We start from the raw sequence: 16396 nt of genomic DNA, 5'->3' as shown, positions 1-16396 counted from the left end.
TACTGCGTCTACCCGGAAAGTCGCCACATGTAGATAGATGTGAGTAAATGGCAATTGATGCTTAGATATCACTGAAGTTATTTGTGGGCCAGTTGCTTGTTGTGGGGTGGTAGGAACACTACTACGTTCTAGCATTTCCAACTATTGTGGACAACCACATCATGTACTGTATAGTTTGAACGTGGCTCCAAAAATCCCGTAGGGGTTATACTTTGTTTTTCGTAGAAAACTTGTTCTTTTTCGTTGCCATATTGTGTCGACCCTCTCTTTCTTCTTCAGTCCAGTAAGTCACAACAATGCATTTGTCGTTTCTCGAGTCTTCGACTCGAGAAGACTCAGCATAATGACTGCGTAGTCTTCCTGCAGTACTTTATCGTGGAACCGCCGTGGCTGGGCCCTGAAACTGCATGTTTACACGAGTGAAATCCGTACACGTGTGTGATATGCATGAACGAGTGATATTTCGTGCCGGAACGCACTGCACAAACGTCCGCCGGGAAATCGATATGTAATTTGCTTCCCAAATATGAAATACCCTTTACTTGAACTGGGCCGATTGTGCTTCAAGGGAGAGACGTTAGCATGGCGACGTTGGCAAGTGAAGAGTGAAACAGAGGAAAGAAAAACCCCGTCTCCCATCAATCACGTCGTTTCGACTCTCCACTATATCTCGAATCTCAATGAGCTGTTCTTGTCTCCACAAACAAATCAGTTCATGTACTTGTATCGAGCAAACGCTATGGTCCCGGTGGGGGCACTGGTGGATAGGGCAGGATGTATAGAGTACGTGTAGTTTAGGAGACATGACATGCAGGTCACTAGTATAGCATGGTAACAACTATATGGGTACGCGGACCCCCCCCCCCCCCAGGCCAATCAAGCTGCTTCTTCGTCTCGTCTCCAGGTAGAGCCGGTTATACACAATATCTACCGAACAAAATACACTCTTGTTGTTTGGCTGCAAATCATATCATATCACCCCATATAATTATAAGCCTTCTTGCTTATTCTTTCTCTCCTGCCCTGATCAAAGAAGCATACACACACATACGTACTCTTGTTTGAGGGGGTGTGCGTATTGCAAGGTACAAATAGCCGTGGATACATGTACCCACCGTGCACCACCCCTGGTCGTTGAAGAAGCACATGTAGGGTCCGAGTTCAATTGCGCAGTTCGCGTTAAGTTTAGGTATATTATAAGAATAAGAATAAGAATAAACATCAATAAACAGAAACAAAGTTTTTTCCTTTGATTGCTGCAGACTAGGGATTATGCGAGCGGAAGCTTCTTGGCTTGTTTACCAGGTATTTGTGGTCGGCGCCGGATGGGAAGCTACATCCTCTTCTCTTACTCTAAGTAGAGCGAGCGAGCGAATCGGCCACCTCCCAGGACCGCCGTACGCCGCACCTTTACTTCCAAACACACACCCACAAGGCATCCTTTCTTCTCTACCTGTTGGTGATCGACATCTCGAAAAAGTGCCTTGCTTTGTCTTGTCGCGAACAAAAGGGCACATACGTCAACCCTTCGAAACCTTCTACGAGATCGAGGTAACTTAAGCCTTGAAGTGAACAATTCCAGATCTTGCCCGTTTCAGGTCACTTGTGGAAGGGTAACTCGAGACGTCGGGGTACGTATGCCCGTCGGAGCCTCAAGTAAAATAGGTGGGGGGGGGGGGTGAAATGGGGAAGAAAAGCGGGAAGGTGCGAGTGGCGCTTCGTGAGGTTATTAGGGTTTATGTAGCCGCTGGCTGGGGAATTCACGATTGCACTGCAGCTAACGTACCCCGGGAGAAGTATAAACTCATCGTCAAATAGAAGCAACTAAACTGCAACGTTTCGGATTGTCTTTAATCTTTTGAGAGCAGTTCTTTTTGAGTGCTTAGAAGTACTACTATTTGCGCCTTACTGGTTGGCTGGTTGAGGGTACCAGTATGTTTCCTGCCAAGTGGGATTTGATTCGACATGAAGCTTTCTCGTGACGAGAGAAGGATGCAAAAGAGCTGAATACAGAATTAGGTTCGCAATGGCTATCTAGGGTAGGCTATAATTGCAAGCTCAACTATGGCTCTTTCTTTTCGTCTACTATTCGGGGGCGTTCCAATACCCAATTATCCGCCACAATTCAGCTCCTTGGCAAAACAGCAAGATCAGATCTGCTTGATCCCGGATATGATTAGCTCGGCTCTATCCGAGTTGTGGTCATCCTGGCGACAAGGTCCTTTAACGAAATTTAATCTGAACAATCTATTCGATGTAGCTATCCTCGTCCTTCCTCATCATGTCCGGGCTCCACTCTACCACTCGTGTAGAAGACCGACGGTGTTTTTCTCGCTAGAGTTTGTTTGGAGAGGAATCAATTTAAACCGGGAGCTGGAGATGCCTAATGCTGGTAAAGGGGGTTGCCTGTGGGAGGCGGTTTTGTTGTTGTGGTTAGCAACGGCTACTAACTGGGTACCCCCTTCAACTTCAGTAAGTCCAGACTACTGCTTTCATAACCGTACTACCGTACTAATATTCCTTTCTTCTTTTACTAGACAAGAAAGACATAGCTTCTTGCATGATCCGGAACTCATCCGAGTAAACCCTCACTTCGCTACAGACATAAGAAGCTTTCCTTTTTACCCCGATTTTCTTTTGTGTTGAATGGTTGATGTGAGACACATATGGTTTCATGCCCGTTTTAGGGGGGGGGCCGTACCAGCCCGGCAAGTTGAAATGATCGTCTTGCGGGCGGCTTCATGCACAAATCAAAATGTACCTACGTACAGTGGGTTGTGGATAACTAAGTATAGGATTGCCCCTGTTTACGCGCTATGGACTAGTTCCAGCTTGTACGGTGTCAAAGGGTTATATACATTGGTGGGTAACATCCGCTTCCTTACGAGTTTTGGACTTGTGACTGAACGGGCTTCATCTTCTCTTCATACACTCTTCGAATATTTCGATTCTTTTCATTCCTTCTTCTTCCCTTCTTCTTTTCTTTTCTTACTTTCACCTTATGTTCCTTTGGTGAACAAACCTTTTTTCTCCTCCTTTTCTTTCTTTCTTTCTTTCCTTCTTTACTCTTCGACAGGCTCGATTCTAGCTCTTCGGGCAGTGCCTTGAATTTGTGGTGCAGGTAAAAAATAAACATCTACCACTTTTTATATTTTCCCAGTCTACGTCCGGCACGTACCCCATTTTACAATAACGACCTCTCTCCTGCCCCGAATTGCGAACGCTTCATTGCCTCCTCGCATTCAAAATATTCTACACCTCCAAAAACAATTTTACTCTTTAAAAATATCATTACCAAATTTATCAAGATGCCAAACAACAACCTCCGCCTTAGATATGCATTGTTTCTCGGCGCTGCTGCGGCAGTCTCCGCAATTCCACTTGACCGCCGGGAGGCAGAGGAGAACTCGGATTCTCTGAACCAGACAATTGAGGATGCGGTGCATCTGGATAAGGATATCCAAGCTGAGAAAAACGAGGTTGAAAGCGATGACGAGAGTGATGATGAGGATGACGATGATGATGATGTATGTATTATATTACATTTATCCTCAAACATCCATTAGCTCTATATATACTGATATTTACCTACCCAGTCCTCCCGAAACGACTCCCGAAACCGCCCGCCCATCAGCTCCACCATCTCCGCCTCCCTCCCAACCACTACCTCCACCTCCACCTCCACCTCCACCACCGCCTTCGCCGACACCCTCCCCTCCGCCTCCACCACCACCACCACCACCACCACCCCCACCGCCCTCCCCAACATCCTCCCCTCCCCCGCCAACACCCACAACCGCAACGCCGCCATCGCCGGCGGCACCATCGGCGGCATCCTCGTCCTCGCCCTCATCGCCTTCCTCCTCTACCGCTTCCGCAAAGCCCGCCCCTCCCCCACCGTCTACCCCGACGAGAAGTCACACCCCTACACCCACCCCTACCCCACCGCCCCACCCAGCACCCTCTTCGGCGGCGGCAGCAGCCAGCGCACCGGCGCCGCCTCCGTCGCACCACCACCCACAATGCCAAAACCCCCGCCGCTCGTCTTCATCAACCCGCCGGCGCACAGCGTCGACGTAGGCACCTTCTACCGCCCCGAGACCGCAAACCCCGCCACCACCACCGGCGCGGACCCCCTCCCGCCCGTCTACGAGGAGATGCGCTCCCCGGGCATGGAGTCGTCCATCAGCCAGACAGAGCCGTACCCCGAGAAGGCCGCCGCAAGGAAGATGTATGCGTCGTTTGGCCCGCCGCCGGAGCCGCCGGTGGCCCAGGTGTCGAGGTTCTCGTGGACCACGAGGAGGAGCAGTGTCGATAGTGAGGAGCCGAAGTTTAGGTCTGTCAATAGCTGGGTCTCGAACCAGGCGGGACGGGACGGCGTGAAGGAGAAGCTGGCGCAGATGGGGCTGAAGGCCCCGGGGGAGGTGCCGGCTACGCCTGTCGAGTTTAGGTTCCACCCTGGGGCGCCCGTGCAGTTTGGCGTGGGCCATGGAAGGATGGAGAGTGCGGATTTGGATAGGCAGTTGCAGATGAACTTGGGGAGGCGGTCGTAATTGTGTTGTGCTTGGGTGATTGATGCATACATATGGTTAGTTGGTTTATGAGGTGGGGTGGGGCGTACTTGTCTATAGCCTTGTTTTATTTTCTTTTGTCGACTCGTTTCGATTGCTTTCTTTTGTTTTGATGTGGGGCTTTTTGTGGTTTTGGTTTTTTATTGTTTTTTGGTTGGTGTATTTTAGCATGGCGGGAGGGTGCATGGGGGGTGTGAGCGCTGTATATTGGGGGGCTCGTAGATATAAATCTAATATTCAGTATAAATAAAATATACTCAAACACATTGGAATCATTGTTCTCATATCCTCATCACGTACATGTTGTGGTCGGCGATCAGTTGGACTTGACAGGGTCAATGATTGAAATAAGCTTTGTTCGTCCATCTTGGCAGCAGCAACTTTTCCGGAGCTAGCATTGCACTTTCTACAATATTACCAATGTGCCCAATACTGCCCAAAATCTGTGTGAAACAACATTCAAGACATTTACCAGAAAACCCGGCTGCGTAGTGCATGCAGCCAACAACAAAACATATATGGTATATTACCGCTCAAAACCCCCCCACTACAAACTCTCACTCCCACTCCCACCCCCACCGCCGCTATTACATCTACAAAAACCCATACCCCATCCACCACGTATACCCCGCCACCACCAACGAACTCAGCACCACGGGGCCCAGCGTCATCTCCACCGCCGCCCAAATCCACAACGTGCCCACCGCCGGCGCCCGCTTCATCACCTTGTAGTACCCGTACCTGTTGACCGCATGCACGACCCAGCAGCCGGCCGCCACGCTCACGACGAAGAAGAACAGCTGCACGCTCGCCCAGTGCCGCCGCGGGTGGAACACGTAGAGGAGTATAAACATCGCTGTCCGTCCCCTCTCTGTCAGTTCCTGCTACCTCCAAAGCAAAGGGGAGAGAGAGGAAGAAGAGGTACGAACCAGGAACAGCCTTCACAACCCGCCACACGATCTCCGCCATCTCCACCTCCTGCACGTACTGCTGGTGCACCAGCACGTCGAATGTGAATAGCAGCATGGCCAGCGGACCTGTCCACATCGCGGCTGTCATGCCGGCGCCGAACAGGACCACGTCGTCGTCGTCGTTCGAGGGCAGGATGGGCGTGCCGTCGGGGTGCCGCGGCCGCTTCTCGTCGATGAGCTCGACGAGCGTTTTTGGGCGGGGGGCGCCGTCGGTGGAGGTGGACGTGGGCGGGGGGCGGGAGAGTGGCATTTCGGCGATCGTGATGGGGTCCTTGGTGGGTTTGGGGTTCTTGGGTTTTGCCATTGCTGTGGTGTGGATTTGGGGGGAGGGGGGGGGGGTGTTTGTGGAGTGGTGGATTGTGGAGCGTAAGGTGGGTGATTGTGGTGTGAATAGTTAAGTTGTGAGTACAGTAGGTAGCAGAGGACACGAACGACGGGAGCGGGAGTTGCCGTTCGGCGGGTTTCCCCTGAGCTGGTGGTGCGTGGATTACATAAGACACCAGCACCAGCCCACTGATGCTCGTATGTAGTAGCTATGCGAGGAGGAGCTCTACACACACGCCTTCAACACGGCTGTCGCTGGATAGCAGCTACCTGCCCGCCATTCCACTCCCCTCCGCCGCCTCAGATGCCGCCCGGAGCCCGGTGCGGGTGTAAAAGATGGCCGAGTGCTCTCTCATGATCCAGGTTGTGCACTCACCGCTAACAACCAAGCAACGAGCTGTCACATAAAGTACACTCGCGCGCTGAAACACAGCAATTGCTCTGTGCCGGTCTGAGGGGCCAGAGAGATTGTATCTACTCTATCTACACACTACATACCGAGAGCAAGAAGTAAAGAGAGATAGAGAGAGGGTGTGTGTGTGACGTGGAGACCCCCTGCAGCGCTGAAACCAATATCGACATGTATGTGTACTTGGGGCGAGGTCGAGTAAAAGTGAAGCATCATCAAGGCCTCCGAGGAGGTTATCTCGTCACGATCGGTGCGTTCGGTCGGATATACCAAGCATTGTCGCGTAGAGTGCTCTGGCTACCAGTTACTCGGCGTGGGGGGGGGGGGGGGGAGAGGTTGTTCCTTGTCGATTATGTATAGCAGAGCTCTGAGCAGATACTGGCCATGGGTTATGTAGCTAGGTCGCGGAGGAGGCTAGAGTAAATACTTACTGAAACCACCGCGCATCCATCCATCCCTACCTCTCTCTACTATCCCCAGTTCTCTCTCTCTCTCCCATCCCCCACCACCACCACCACACCACGATGAACCTCCTCCACGCGCTCCTCCTCCCACTCACGCTCACGCTCACCTGGCTCTACGCCCTCACCACGCGCACCGCGCCCCCGCGCAACAAGCGCATCACCCTGCTCATCGCCCATCCCGACGACGAGGCCATGTTCTTCTCCCCGACGCTCCTGGCCCTCACAAAGCCCCACCTCAACAACACCCTCTCCGTCATCTGCCTCTCCACCGGCAACGCCGACGGCATCGGCCACATCCGCAAGCACGAGCTCGTCGCCTCGTGCGCGCGCCTCGGCGTCGCAAGGGAGCGGGTGCAGAGTATTGATCATCCGTAACTTACCCCTTCCCCACTTCTAGTTGTCGTGTGTGTGTGTGGTGGTGGATTGCTAACAGCGGTCGGTCGGTGGGCACAAACAGCGAGCTGCAGGACCAGATGCACAGCCCGTGGCCGTCCTCGACGATCGCGCGCGTGCTGCGCGAGCGCCACGAGGTGCTGCCGGACGTGCTCATCACGTTCGACGAGCGCGGGGTGTCGGGGCATCCGAACCACATTTCGTGTCTGCGCGGGGCGCAGGAGTGGGTGCTAGGGCTGTCGGAGGCGGCGGGGGTGGAGCTGTGGATGCTGGGCACTGTGGGGGTTGTGCGGAAGTATCTGTTTGTGCTGGATTGCGTTGTGCAGGCGGTGTTTGGGGGCGGGCGAGGGGGTGCGGGCGGGAAGGGGGCGGGCTGGTTTGTGAGTACGGTAGGGGAGGTGAGGGTGGCGAGGGAGGCGATGGTGAGTGATCATAGGAGCCAGATGAGGTGGTTTAGGTGGGGGTGGATTGGGCTGAGTAGGTATATGGTTGTGAATGGGTTGGAGAGGGGGTAGTGTGGTGGTGGTGGTGGTGGTGGTGGTGGTGGTGGGGATAGGTTGTGTAGGTAGGTAGATAGTGGTAATGTAATGTGTAGATGGGCATTGAGTGCCCGGTGTCAGGCAGGATCTTATCAAGGTAATGGTCATAACTTCTGCTCCGGAGGGAAATGTGACTACCTTGATCTACGGCCATGACCATCATCCCACTCCCAACCAACCAGTCACCCATATATAAATCTACATGCCACCGCCCTTTAAAAAAAAAAAGACCCAATGGACAACCACCAACACAGTATCGATCCACATCCCAGTAATAGGAGCTAAAGAAGTTGTTCAATGCCCGTGGGTATCTGTATCTAGCAACGAGTGATATCTCATGCATGTAGCTAAGTTTTTCTCTCTCTCTCTTTTGTTTAATTTATTAACTGTATGCAAGTAGCTATATTGTGGTTACCATGGCCTATACTTCAACTTTACATCCAGCCATATCACCCTTATACCAAAAACACCAGATATCCTCTTGTCAAACAACCACAAAGAAACCTCCCATCATACACCCCCCTCCCCCCAAAACCAATCTCTTCTCTAGCTCTCTATCGCACTCCCACACCACACTACACTACACACACATTCAAAATGGGACCCCACGGAATCGTACGCCACCCCCCCCCCCCTTCTCCTCATTATACCCCCACTAACACTGCCACAACTAACACTAACACGCCCCAGGCAGCACTCACGCTCATCACTCTCATCAGCATTGGGCTGACCATTGGCATTCTCTGCAACCGTAACCCCCCCCCCCCCCTCTTCCGCCGGAGGGTATGTGTGTGGTTTGTGCTGATTCGGGTGCAGTTGATGCGTTTACGCCTGTGCCGCGGGTAGATACGGGGGGTGAAGAGGCTACGGAGAGTGGTAGTTAGATGGATGGATATGAGGGGGTTATGGTGCTGGATGTGGTGATGGGTGATGGTGGTGGTGGTGGTTTATGAGGTGCGGTAGATACGTGGACGGGTGGATTGATACGGGGTTGCTGTGTACTTGTACTTTTGGTGATGTGTTTTGGTCTATAAGGGTACGGAAAGGCTAGAGCTAGGGACATGAGGGCCTTGGAGTATTGTGTGTGGGTAGAGGTTATTCTATCGCAGCTTGAACTACCATGTTATTCCGCTGGGGGAAAGATAGCTCTTTTTGGTGGATGCAGACAGCATTACGGCGTGAGTTGGGCTCTCTCAGTGGAATAAGGATCAAAAGGTGTCTTCGCTTGTCGTTCATTGCGTGTGGTTTGTCTCCCCCGAACTTCTTCCCCCATTACGTAGCTCATCGTTGGGATCTGTTAAATTAATTACTCAGGGCCGGGTATACTTGGTGGATAGGGTTTAGTGAAACGTCTCTCATCAGGGTTAGGTGTCCCCCCTAGCCTACTCTGCCCTCGCTCCCTTAAGTATTACTTCCGGCCCTTGACAGTTGTGCGGCGGGTAGTCTAGTGGGTAGATGCCTTGTTCAGCTACACCGTGTGGGTTGACGAACCACCACGACCGAAAGGTTGTGGGTTCAACTCCGGGGGTGGGAGTGGTGCTGTGGTTATATACCTCGCCCATGGGAGAAGGAGCCGCTAGTTGGGCCCGGATCGCCGTGGAGGGGTATATGGCGCAGGAATCACTTTTTGTGTATTTATTTCCCGTTTTTTTTTTTTTTTTTTTTGGAGGGGCCCGAGCATGAGGGTGTGTATGATGGTTGTAGAAATGCATCACAATATATCACTCGATGAGATATTTAGCGCGAATCCGAGTCATTGAACCCCCACGCTTAAATTCAGGTATAACCTCATGGTCAATAAAACCGCATTTTACAACCACCAGAAGATAGGCCGGCTATGTACTCACATGGACTAACTATACTAAGACGGGGTGTGGTGTGTTCTTCGTTTGCACCCGGCCAGTCGTGGTATTTAATCCTTGGGTCCGGGACGTTCGGGTCCTATATACAATCTATCCGGGATCGATGGTGGGGCTGGGTTACGCGCTCCGTGGCGGTCTGTGGTAGCGAACAAGAATGCTGATTATTTCTAGGGTGTTTATGCTTATGGCTCTCGCAGGAAAAAGGCGCGGGGATAAGTCGTTCTCAAGGCTCATAACGAGGGATCCATGCATATATGGGGGGAGCTTCTATAGGGTTATGTCACCCCCGGCCCGGACTAAGGCTGTGCTCTTGTTAGAAGCAGTAGTATGCGTGAGGTGTGGTTTAAGTTGGGCACACCTCTCTTGTGTGCCTGGCTGGACAGGAAGATGGGCCTGTCGTTTGCATCTGTTGGATATTTGGCGTTTCGGATGATGTCAAACGGGTGCGGGCGCAGGTGCGGGTGCGGGCGAGCTGTCATGACGAAGAGCACTGGTGGTCGAAGGGGTACGGGTGAGATGTCTTGTCGAGACCTGTCCTTGTCATGTCGAAGGCAGCTGTCTAGTGGCAGCTGTCCGATCCGTGGCTATATAGCTACATGTAGCCAGTTTCTTTGTCGAGATTAGAATCAAGTCTCGTCCTCGTCCTACATTTTCAACAGCATCGTTGTAGCAGCTGCGAGTGATATTCTGTGCTTGGGACATTCACATGGCTCCTCCGTAACATATGGACTCTATCTGTGTCTCAGCGTGTAGATGAAGAATATAAATAGACCTTTGCCCACGAGAAAGTAAAGTAGGACACCCGCATCACCAGCCATCACCCGTCCCGACCCTAGCCGAGCGTGTTGAAATTACATGTATGGTGCGAGCCTGGGAGCAATGTCCTACGTATATGTACTCATAGTAGTGTCAGCATATGTCATTATGTAGTCATATATAGACTATTCTAGGCACAATATTTGTGTATTTATAAATAAGGCCTTGATCTACCCTCTGTATTATAGTCAAGATCTTCCGCATACCGCCATAACCCGAAAAACTGGCTAGATCAGAATTACTTGTATGGGAAACTTCTGATATAGATCGATGCCATCCAACCAATTATTCAAGCGGTAGCCAATTTTTCGAGTTTTGGCGGTATATCTTTATTTTAACAGAGTATCTTATCCTGGAACCGATCACTGTCTCGCCAAGACCGTACATATGTACCTCTCCCGACGCTGCAGATTAACTATCACTCAGGTCCCAACCCCCCAATAACACCTCAGGCCATATCATATATACACCACGGCTAACCGCGGGTCACGATCAACTGTCAACACCGAGGGGAGAGCTCAATTGCACGCGCAAAAGCAGGTACGCACTTGGCAAACAAACAGCGACCCATTCGATCGCAGGTCCACCCGCCAACTCCGAAGACCGAGGCTCAGTCATATAGCTCATATATAACTACCCAAGCTCCCCCCCTCCTCTCCTCTAAAGGCTCCCGCGTATATACCTACCTATCCAATTCCCCCCCACTCCCCCATCCCAAGCCCAGAACTCGCCCCCAAAGATGGTACTCGACACCACCGCCGCAGCAGTACTCCCCGTCGAGGCAATCCCAGGCCGCAAGCTATGGGAGCACCCCTACCCCAAGATCACCCAAATGCACCGGTTCAAAGCCTACATCTCGTCCAAGTACAACGTTCAATTCGGGCCCGAGACCGACAAGGACACCTCCCTCTGGCGGTGGTCCGTCGAGCACCCGTCGCAGTTCTGGGGCGATGTGTGGGACTTCACGGGGATCGTTGCCTCGCGGCGGTGGGACACCGTCGTGGACGAGGCCGCGAGCATCTATCCGCGCCCGGCTTGGTTCGCCGGCGCGAAGCTCAATTTTGCAGAGAACCTGCTGTTCCCGAGGGCGCTGCGGGGCAGCAATGAGGATCATGGGAAGGTGGCGGTGGTGGAGGTGACGGAGAGGGAGGAGAGGGTGTTTGTGACGTGGGCGCAGCTGAAGGAGAGGGTGAGGGCGTGTGCGGCGGCGATGAAGGGGTGGGTGAAGGTTGGGGATAGGGTTACGGGTGAGTTTTGTATTGCTGTGGGGAGCTGGAGGGGAGTGAGGGGGAGGTGTTTTTACTGACTGGCGCAAGCTGGGTAGGTTATGTTGCGAACCATGTGGACGCACTCGTGGCGATGCTTGCAGCGACGTCTTTGGGTTGCGTATGGTCTGGAATCAGGTATGTTATATTCCATCACACTCTTCAATTTTCACTACAACATACTAATACACATCTACAGTCCTGATCACGGTGCTACAGCTGTCCTAGACAGACTCGTACAGCTCGAGCCCACAATCCTCTTTGCCGACAGCGCAGTCCTCTACAATGGCAAAGTGCACGACGTGATGCACAAGCTCAAACTTGTAGTCGCAGCATTACCCACCCTCAAAGCCGTCGTCGTGATCGACAAGTTTTCACAGTCCCCCGACATCCCCGGCGTAAAGCCCATAAATGGGGACTCTTACATCTACGCCGACTTCCTCTCCACCGCCGCAGACAAAGACGCCCCTCTAGAGTTTCTGCAGCTCGACCCCGACCACCCAGTCTTTATCCTCTTCTCCTCCGGCACCACCGGAAGTAAGCTCCCATATCTCTCCCCTTCTAAAGCGCCCAACTAACCCACCTCTAGAACCCAAATGCATCTGCCACGGCGCAATCGGCACCCTCATCCAGCACAAAAAGGAGCACATCCTCCACTGCGACATGACCTACGCCTCCACCTTCTTCCAGTTCACCACCGTCACCTGGATGATGTGGCACTGGCTCGTCTCAGCCCTCTCCTTCGGCGCCACCATCGTCCTCTACGACGGCTCCCCCTTCCACCCCCACGGCAGCCTCTCCATGCCCCTCCTCCTCCGCGACCTAAACGTCACCCACTTCGGCACCTCCGCCAAATACCTCTCCCTCCTCGAGCAGCACTCCGTGTCGCCCCCGCCCCTCCCGCACCTCAAGGCCATCTACTCCACCGCCGCCGTCCTCGCCCCCTCAACCTTCGAATACGTCTACCGCGCCTTCGGCCCCATCAACCTCGCATCCATCACCGGCGGCACCGACATCATCTCCCTCTTTGGCGCGCCCTCCCCGCTCTCCCCCGTCCACTCGGGCGAGATCCAGTGTCTCGGCCTCGGCATGAACGTGCAGGCGTGGTCCCCCGCCGGCACACAAGTACCCGACGGTACCGCCGGCGACCTCGTCTGCGTCACGCCCTTCCCCTGCATGCCCGTATCCTTCTGGGGCCCCGCCGGCGAGGACCTCTACAAGAAGAGCTACTTCACGCAGTTTCCCGGCGTCTGGCACCACGGCGATTTTGTCAAGATCGTCGGCGAGACGAGGGGCCTTGTCATGCTGGGACGCAGCGACGGAATCTTGAAGCCTGCGGGCGTGAGGTTTGGGTCTGCTGAGATCGTAACTACCCCCCCCCCCCCCCTGGGGCCCTTCCCCCCATCCCATGCAGATAACTAACACACGGCATAGTACAACATCCTCCTCGCGCACTTCCCCACGCAATTCGACGACGCTCTCTGTATCGGCCGTCGGCGGCCCACGGACACCGACGAGCAAGTCGTACTCTTCGTCAAGCTGTCTGCAGGCCAGGACCTAACACCGGAGCTGGTGAAGGAGGTGCGGGACCGGATCCGGCGGGAGCTGAGCGCACGGCATGTGCCGGCGGTGGTGGAGGCGTGTCCGGAGATACCGGTGACGACGAACGGGAAGAAGGTGGAGGTTGCGGTGAAGCAGATCCTGTGTGGGATGGATGTGGCGGTGTCGGCGAGTGTGGCGAATGCGGGGTGCTTGGAGTGGTTTAGGGAGTGGGCGGAGGTGAATTAGACTTTACTAGAGCGGGAGGAAGAAAGGGGGGGGGGGGGGGGCTTGGGGGGGATTGCTTAATTACATGTGCGTAGCTAGATATGGACTGATGGGTAGATGAGATATGATACGTTTCTTGCTTCTAGCTTCTTGATTTTTACTTGCTTTAATAGTATTTCAATGGCCGTGGTACTCGTTATTTTTGTTTCCCTACTGGGGGTATCTATCTAATACTAATAACCTCTTCTTCTTACATCTTAATAATCATCATCCCATATCCTGTCAACGACGCAAAAAACCATAAGTTCAAAGAAAAAAAAGAATCTAACTACCCATACACCCATTACTCCCAACCAACCAATCCCCGCAAACCACCACTACTGGTAATACTCATCACTCCCCTTCCTCCACCCATCCAGCAGGACCAACACCTCCTGCCTGGCATCCTCGATGATGGCGTCAATCTTGATGTCGTTCTTGTCGTAGCCGAATGGGTCTTCGAGCTCCTCTCCGATACTGAGTAGTGTCAGCTAGTGTCACTCCACCAGAAGAATGATAGAGAAATGGAGAAACTCACCCTTCAATGCCGTAGAGCGTGAAGCAGATCAAGGATATGACGGGCACCGTCCACCAGCCCATCTCGTCCACCAGACAGAAGGGGAGGATGCAGCAGTAGAGTGCCAGCACCTGTTTCTGGTGGATCTGCTGACATATGGGGATTGGTGTCAATCTATTCATTCCCGTCCGTTAGCACCACCTTTACTCTTCCGGGAGACCCATAAAGCCAACAAAACCACTCACTTGATAGTCTCCATCTGCCCATACGCATCCATAATGCCATTCAACTGTCCATTCAGCATGGCCGACTGCGGCGCATTAAACGCGCCCTTCCTCGCGCCCCTCTTGATATACCTCTCGACCACAAACCCCAACTCCAGCGCCATGCCCACACCCTCGCCCTCATGGCCCTCCAGGCCCTCCGGCACCAGCATGCGATACTCGGGCTGAAATTCCATGGCGCCCCAATTGCCGCGGAGGTGGTTCTTGACGGCATACATGATCGCGACGAGGGTCTTTACGACCTTCTCTGTCTCGGCGCGGTCCTGGTCGTCGTCGTTGGGCCCACAGACGAGGAAGGAGCGCGTGAGGTTTCGCACACTATTGACGATGGATTGCAGCCCGGTGCGGCCGCCCCAGTAGCGGTCGTAAGAGGAGCTATTGCGGAAGACGAGCATGAGGCCGACGACGATGGAGAGGGAGGGCACGATGGAGGCGGGGATGCCGAGGTTGTAGGCGCTGTGGGCGTCGAGGGAGACGATAAGGAGCGTGAAGAGCGTGTGGATGGAGACGGGGATGATGATGGCGTGGTGGATGGCGCCTTTGATGAAGCGGAAGGCGAGCGGCCATCTGTGGATCTATTAGTTTGCGGTCCTGGTGTTTGGGGATTGTTTGGAGAGGGTTTGGAAAAAAGAGGTTTTACTTCCGTGGCTTCTGGCGGGACGAGTTGCTGAGGGGGAAGGTGTTCCGGCGTTCGGACATGCTGAGTTGGCCGTGGGTGGGGAGTGTAGGGCCCATCGTGAGGTGTGGAGGTATTGCGGTGCTCTGTCTGTCTGGTGATGGAGGAGATTTTGACCTTGTTGAAGATATAGCGGTGGTGGACGAGGAGCTCGAGATAATGTAAATACCCCACCCAAGCAGAGCAGCTACCCAGATACTCGGAAGTAACGGAGGAGGAGGATGGTGAGAGGCGGAGGGGGAGTGTGGTATATAGCTTCCTATCTCTCTCCCACCTCAAACCTCTCTGGCCTCTATCTTAGCACTGCTCCTCTCTCCTCCACTCCTCCACTCCTCCACTCATCTGTATGCAGTAGATCCACTAGATCCCAACAAGCAGTTCACGAAAAAAAAACTGCACCCCAAAAAGCAAACAATCCCTGCCTGATGCAAGGGTACGCGCTCGCTTATGCGCCATGATTCGGGCATTGGGGACTCTCGCGTGACACAGAGATACGTGGTTGGGCTTTCGGCGCGTCATTTCTACACATGTGGAGAGGAGATCAAGCGTTATCGTTTCCCGAACGAGGTGAGCGAGTGGGGAGCTATCGAGAGTGGGGAGACAGACAGGATTGTGTCTGTTAGTTTACCCCTCAGGATGATCCTCACTCAAGTCATGCTTGGTGTTAGGTAAGATGTGGAGTTCTCAGGTAATGGTGCATGGGGGTGCTAGGCCTCTTGGTTTGAAACGTTGACAAAGACTCATGGATTATCACTCGGACGATTTGGCGGGCGTAGTTGGCTGTGAATGATAGACATGGCCATGATTTGGATTCATTCAAGTAGGTACGTTACTATTCCTCCCAGAAGCTATTTGTGATTACCTGATTCTAAGAAGTCGACTTGAATAGCTGTATGTAGTTTGTAGTAGTTTCGGTCTGTGGTTGCACTAGGCTTCCTACCGCTCCGGATAATAATCTATAGTCGAAAGAAGAAGCTCCCACAGCTACTAATGTCTGAGACACGAACCACTCCTCCTCCACGATGCTCGCTCGCAAGATTATTGGTGCTAATCTATTGCCGAAAAGGTAGTCGCTCCGGTAGTTATCGGCCGGTCATCGCCTATGAGCTTCCCAAGGACTTGTCACCTAAAACCAACTTTCGTAGCACAAGAATATCCTCACAGATCATAGAGTGAAAATTCGTATCACGTTCTTATTTTGCCGAGGCAATAGCACTTGCGCTTTTTTTTGGTTCCGCTAGTACTCTACCCGCCGAGCACCCTTCGGTCTTAGACCCCAGTTTAAATCTTTCTTGTACTGGGACGTAGTATCTATCACAATACTAAAGTGGCAGTGCAAAGTTTGCTACAAAGCACAACAGGAAGTGCGGGCCCCATTTTCTTGTATATAGTGATTATTCCATGTGCATCACAATATATCACTCGCCGGACATTCGTGGTAGCGCGATCTCAATAGCCAGGCCTTGATCTCTCGGAGGGGAAGGCCGATAGTAGCAGTA

At 53.0% G+C, this 16396-nt stretch overlaps 6 protein-coding genes across 6 annotated transcripts; 4 read left to right on the top strand and 2 right to left on the bottom strand.

Annotated features, from left to right (window-relative positions):
- Window positions 1–1683: 1683 nt before the first annotated feature.
- LAJ45_11043 (uncharacterized protein) lies at window positions 1684–2552 on the top strand (the record flags this gene model as incomplete). Its single annotated transcript, XM_046120555.1, has 5 exons — window positions 1684–1782; window positions 1887–1932; window positions 2020–2039; window positions 2146–2472; window positions 2538–2552. The coding sequence occupies 5 exons, from the start codon at window positions 1684–1686 to the stop codon at window positions 2550–2552; spliced, it is 507 nt and encodes a 168-aa protein (XP_045966226.1).
- Window positions 2553–3308: 756 nt separating this feature from the next.
- LAJ45_11042 (uncharacterized protein) lies at window positions 3309–4553 on the top strand (the record flags this gene model as incomplete). Its single annotated transcript, XM_046120554.1, has 2 exons — window positions 3309–3527; window positions 3597–4553. The coding sequence occupies 2 exons, from the start codon at window positions 3309–3311 to the stop codon at window positions 4551–4553; spliced, it is 1176 nt and encodes a 391-aa protein (XP_045966225.1).
- Window positions 4554–5164: 611 nt separating this feature from the next.
- LAJ45_11041 (uncharacterized protein) lies at window positions 5165–5846 on the bottom strand (the record flags this gene model as incomplete). Its single annotated transcript, XM_046120553.1, has 2 exons — window positions 5165–5427; window positions 5501–5846. 2 exons carry the CDS (start codon window positions 5844–5846, stop codon window positions 5165–5167), a joined length of 609 nt encoding a protein of 202 aa, XP_045966224.1.
- Window positions 5847–6799: 953 nt separating this feature from the next.
- LAJ45_11040 (uncharacterized protein) lies at window positions 6800–7647 on the top strand (the record flags this gene model as incomplete). The annotated part of the gene is made up of 2 exons (XM_046120552.1): window positions 6800–7110; window positions 7197–7647. 2 exons carry the CDS (start codon window positions 6800–6802, stop codon window positions 7645–7647), a joined length of 762 nt encoding a protein of 253 aa, XP_045966223.1.
- A 3441-nt stretch (window positions 7648–11088) lies between these two features.
- On the top strand, window positions 11089–13402 carry LAJ45_11039 (uncharacterized protein; the record flags this gene model as incomplete). The annotated part of the gene is made up of 5 exons (XM_046120551.1): window positions 11089–11596; window positions 11674–11752; window positions 11814–12151; window positions 12204–12979; window positions 13049–13402. 5 exons carry the CDS (start codon window positions 11089–11091, stop codon window positions 13400–13402), a joined length of 2055 nt encoding a protein of 684 aa, XP_045966222.1.
- Window positions 13403–13758: 356 nt separating this feature from the next.
- Window positions 13759–14956, bottom strand: LAJ45_11038 (uncharacterized protein; the record flags this gene model as incomplete). The annotated part of the gene is made up of 4 exons (XM_046120550.1): window positions 13759–13897; window positions 13959–14111; window positions 14183–14788; window positions 14862–14956. The coding sequence occupies 4 exons, from the start codon at window positions 14954–14956 to the stop codon at window positions 13759–13761; spliced, it is 993 nt and encodes a 330-aa protein (XP_045966221.1).
- Between the last annotated feature and the right edge of the window lie 1440 nt (window positions 14957–16396).

The sequence above is a fragment of the Morchella importuna genome (assembly GCF_003444635.1).
Source record: "Morchella importuna strain M04M26 chromosome Unknown Morimp01GS055, whole genome shotgun sequence".
In the NCBI taxonomy this organism is placed as follows: domain Eukaryota; kingdom Fungi; phylum Ascomycota; class Pezizomycetes; order Pezizales; family Morchellaceae; genus Morchella; species Morchella importuna.
This window is presented reverse-complemented; position numbering and strand designations above follow the sequence as displayed.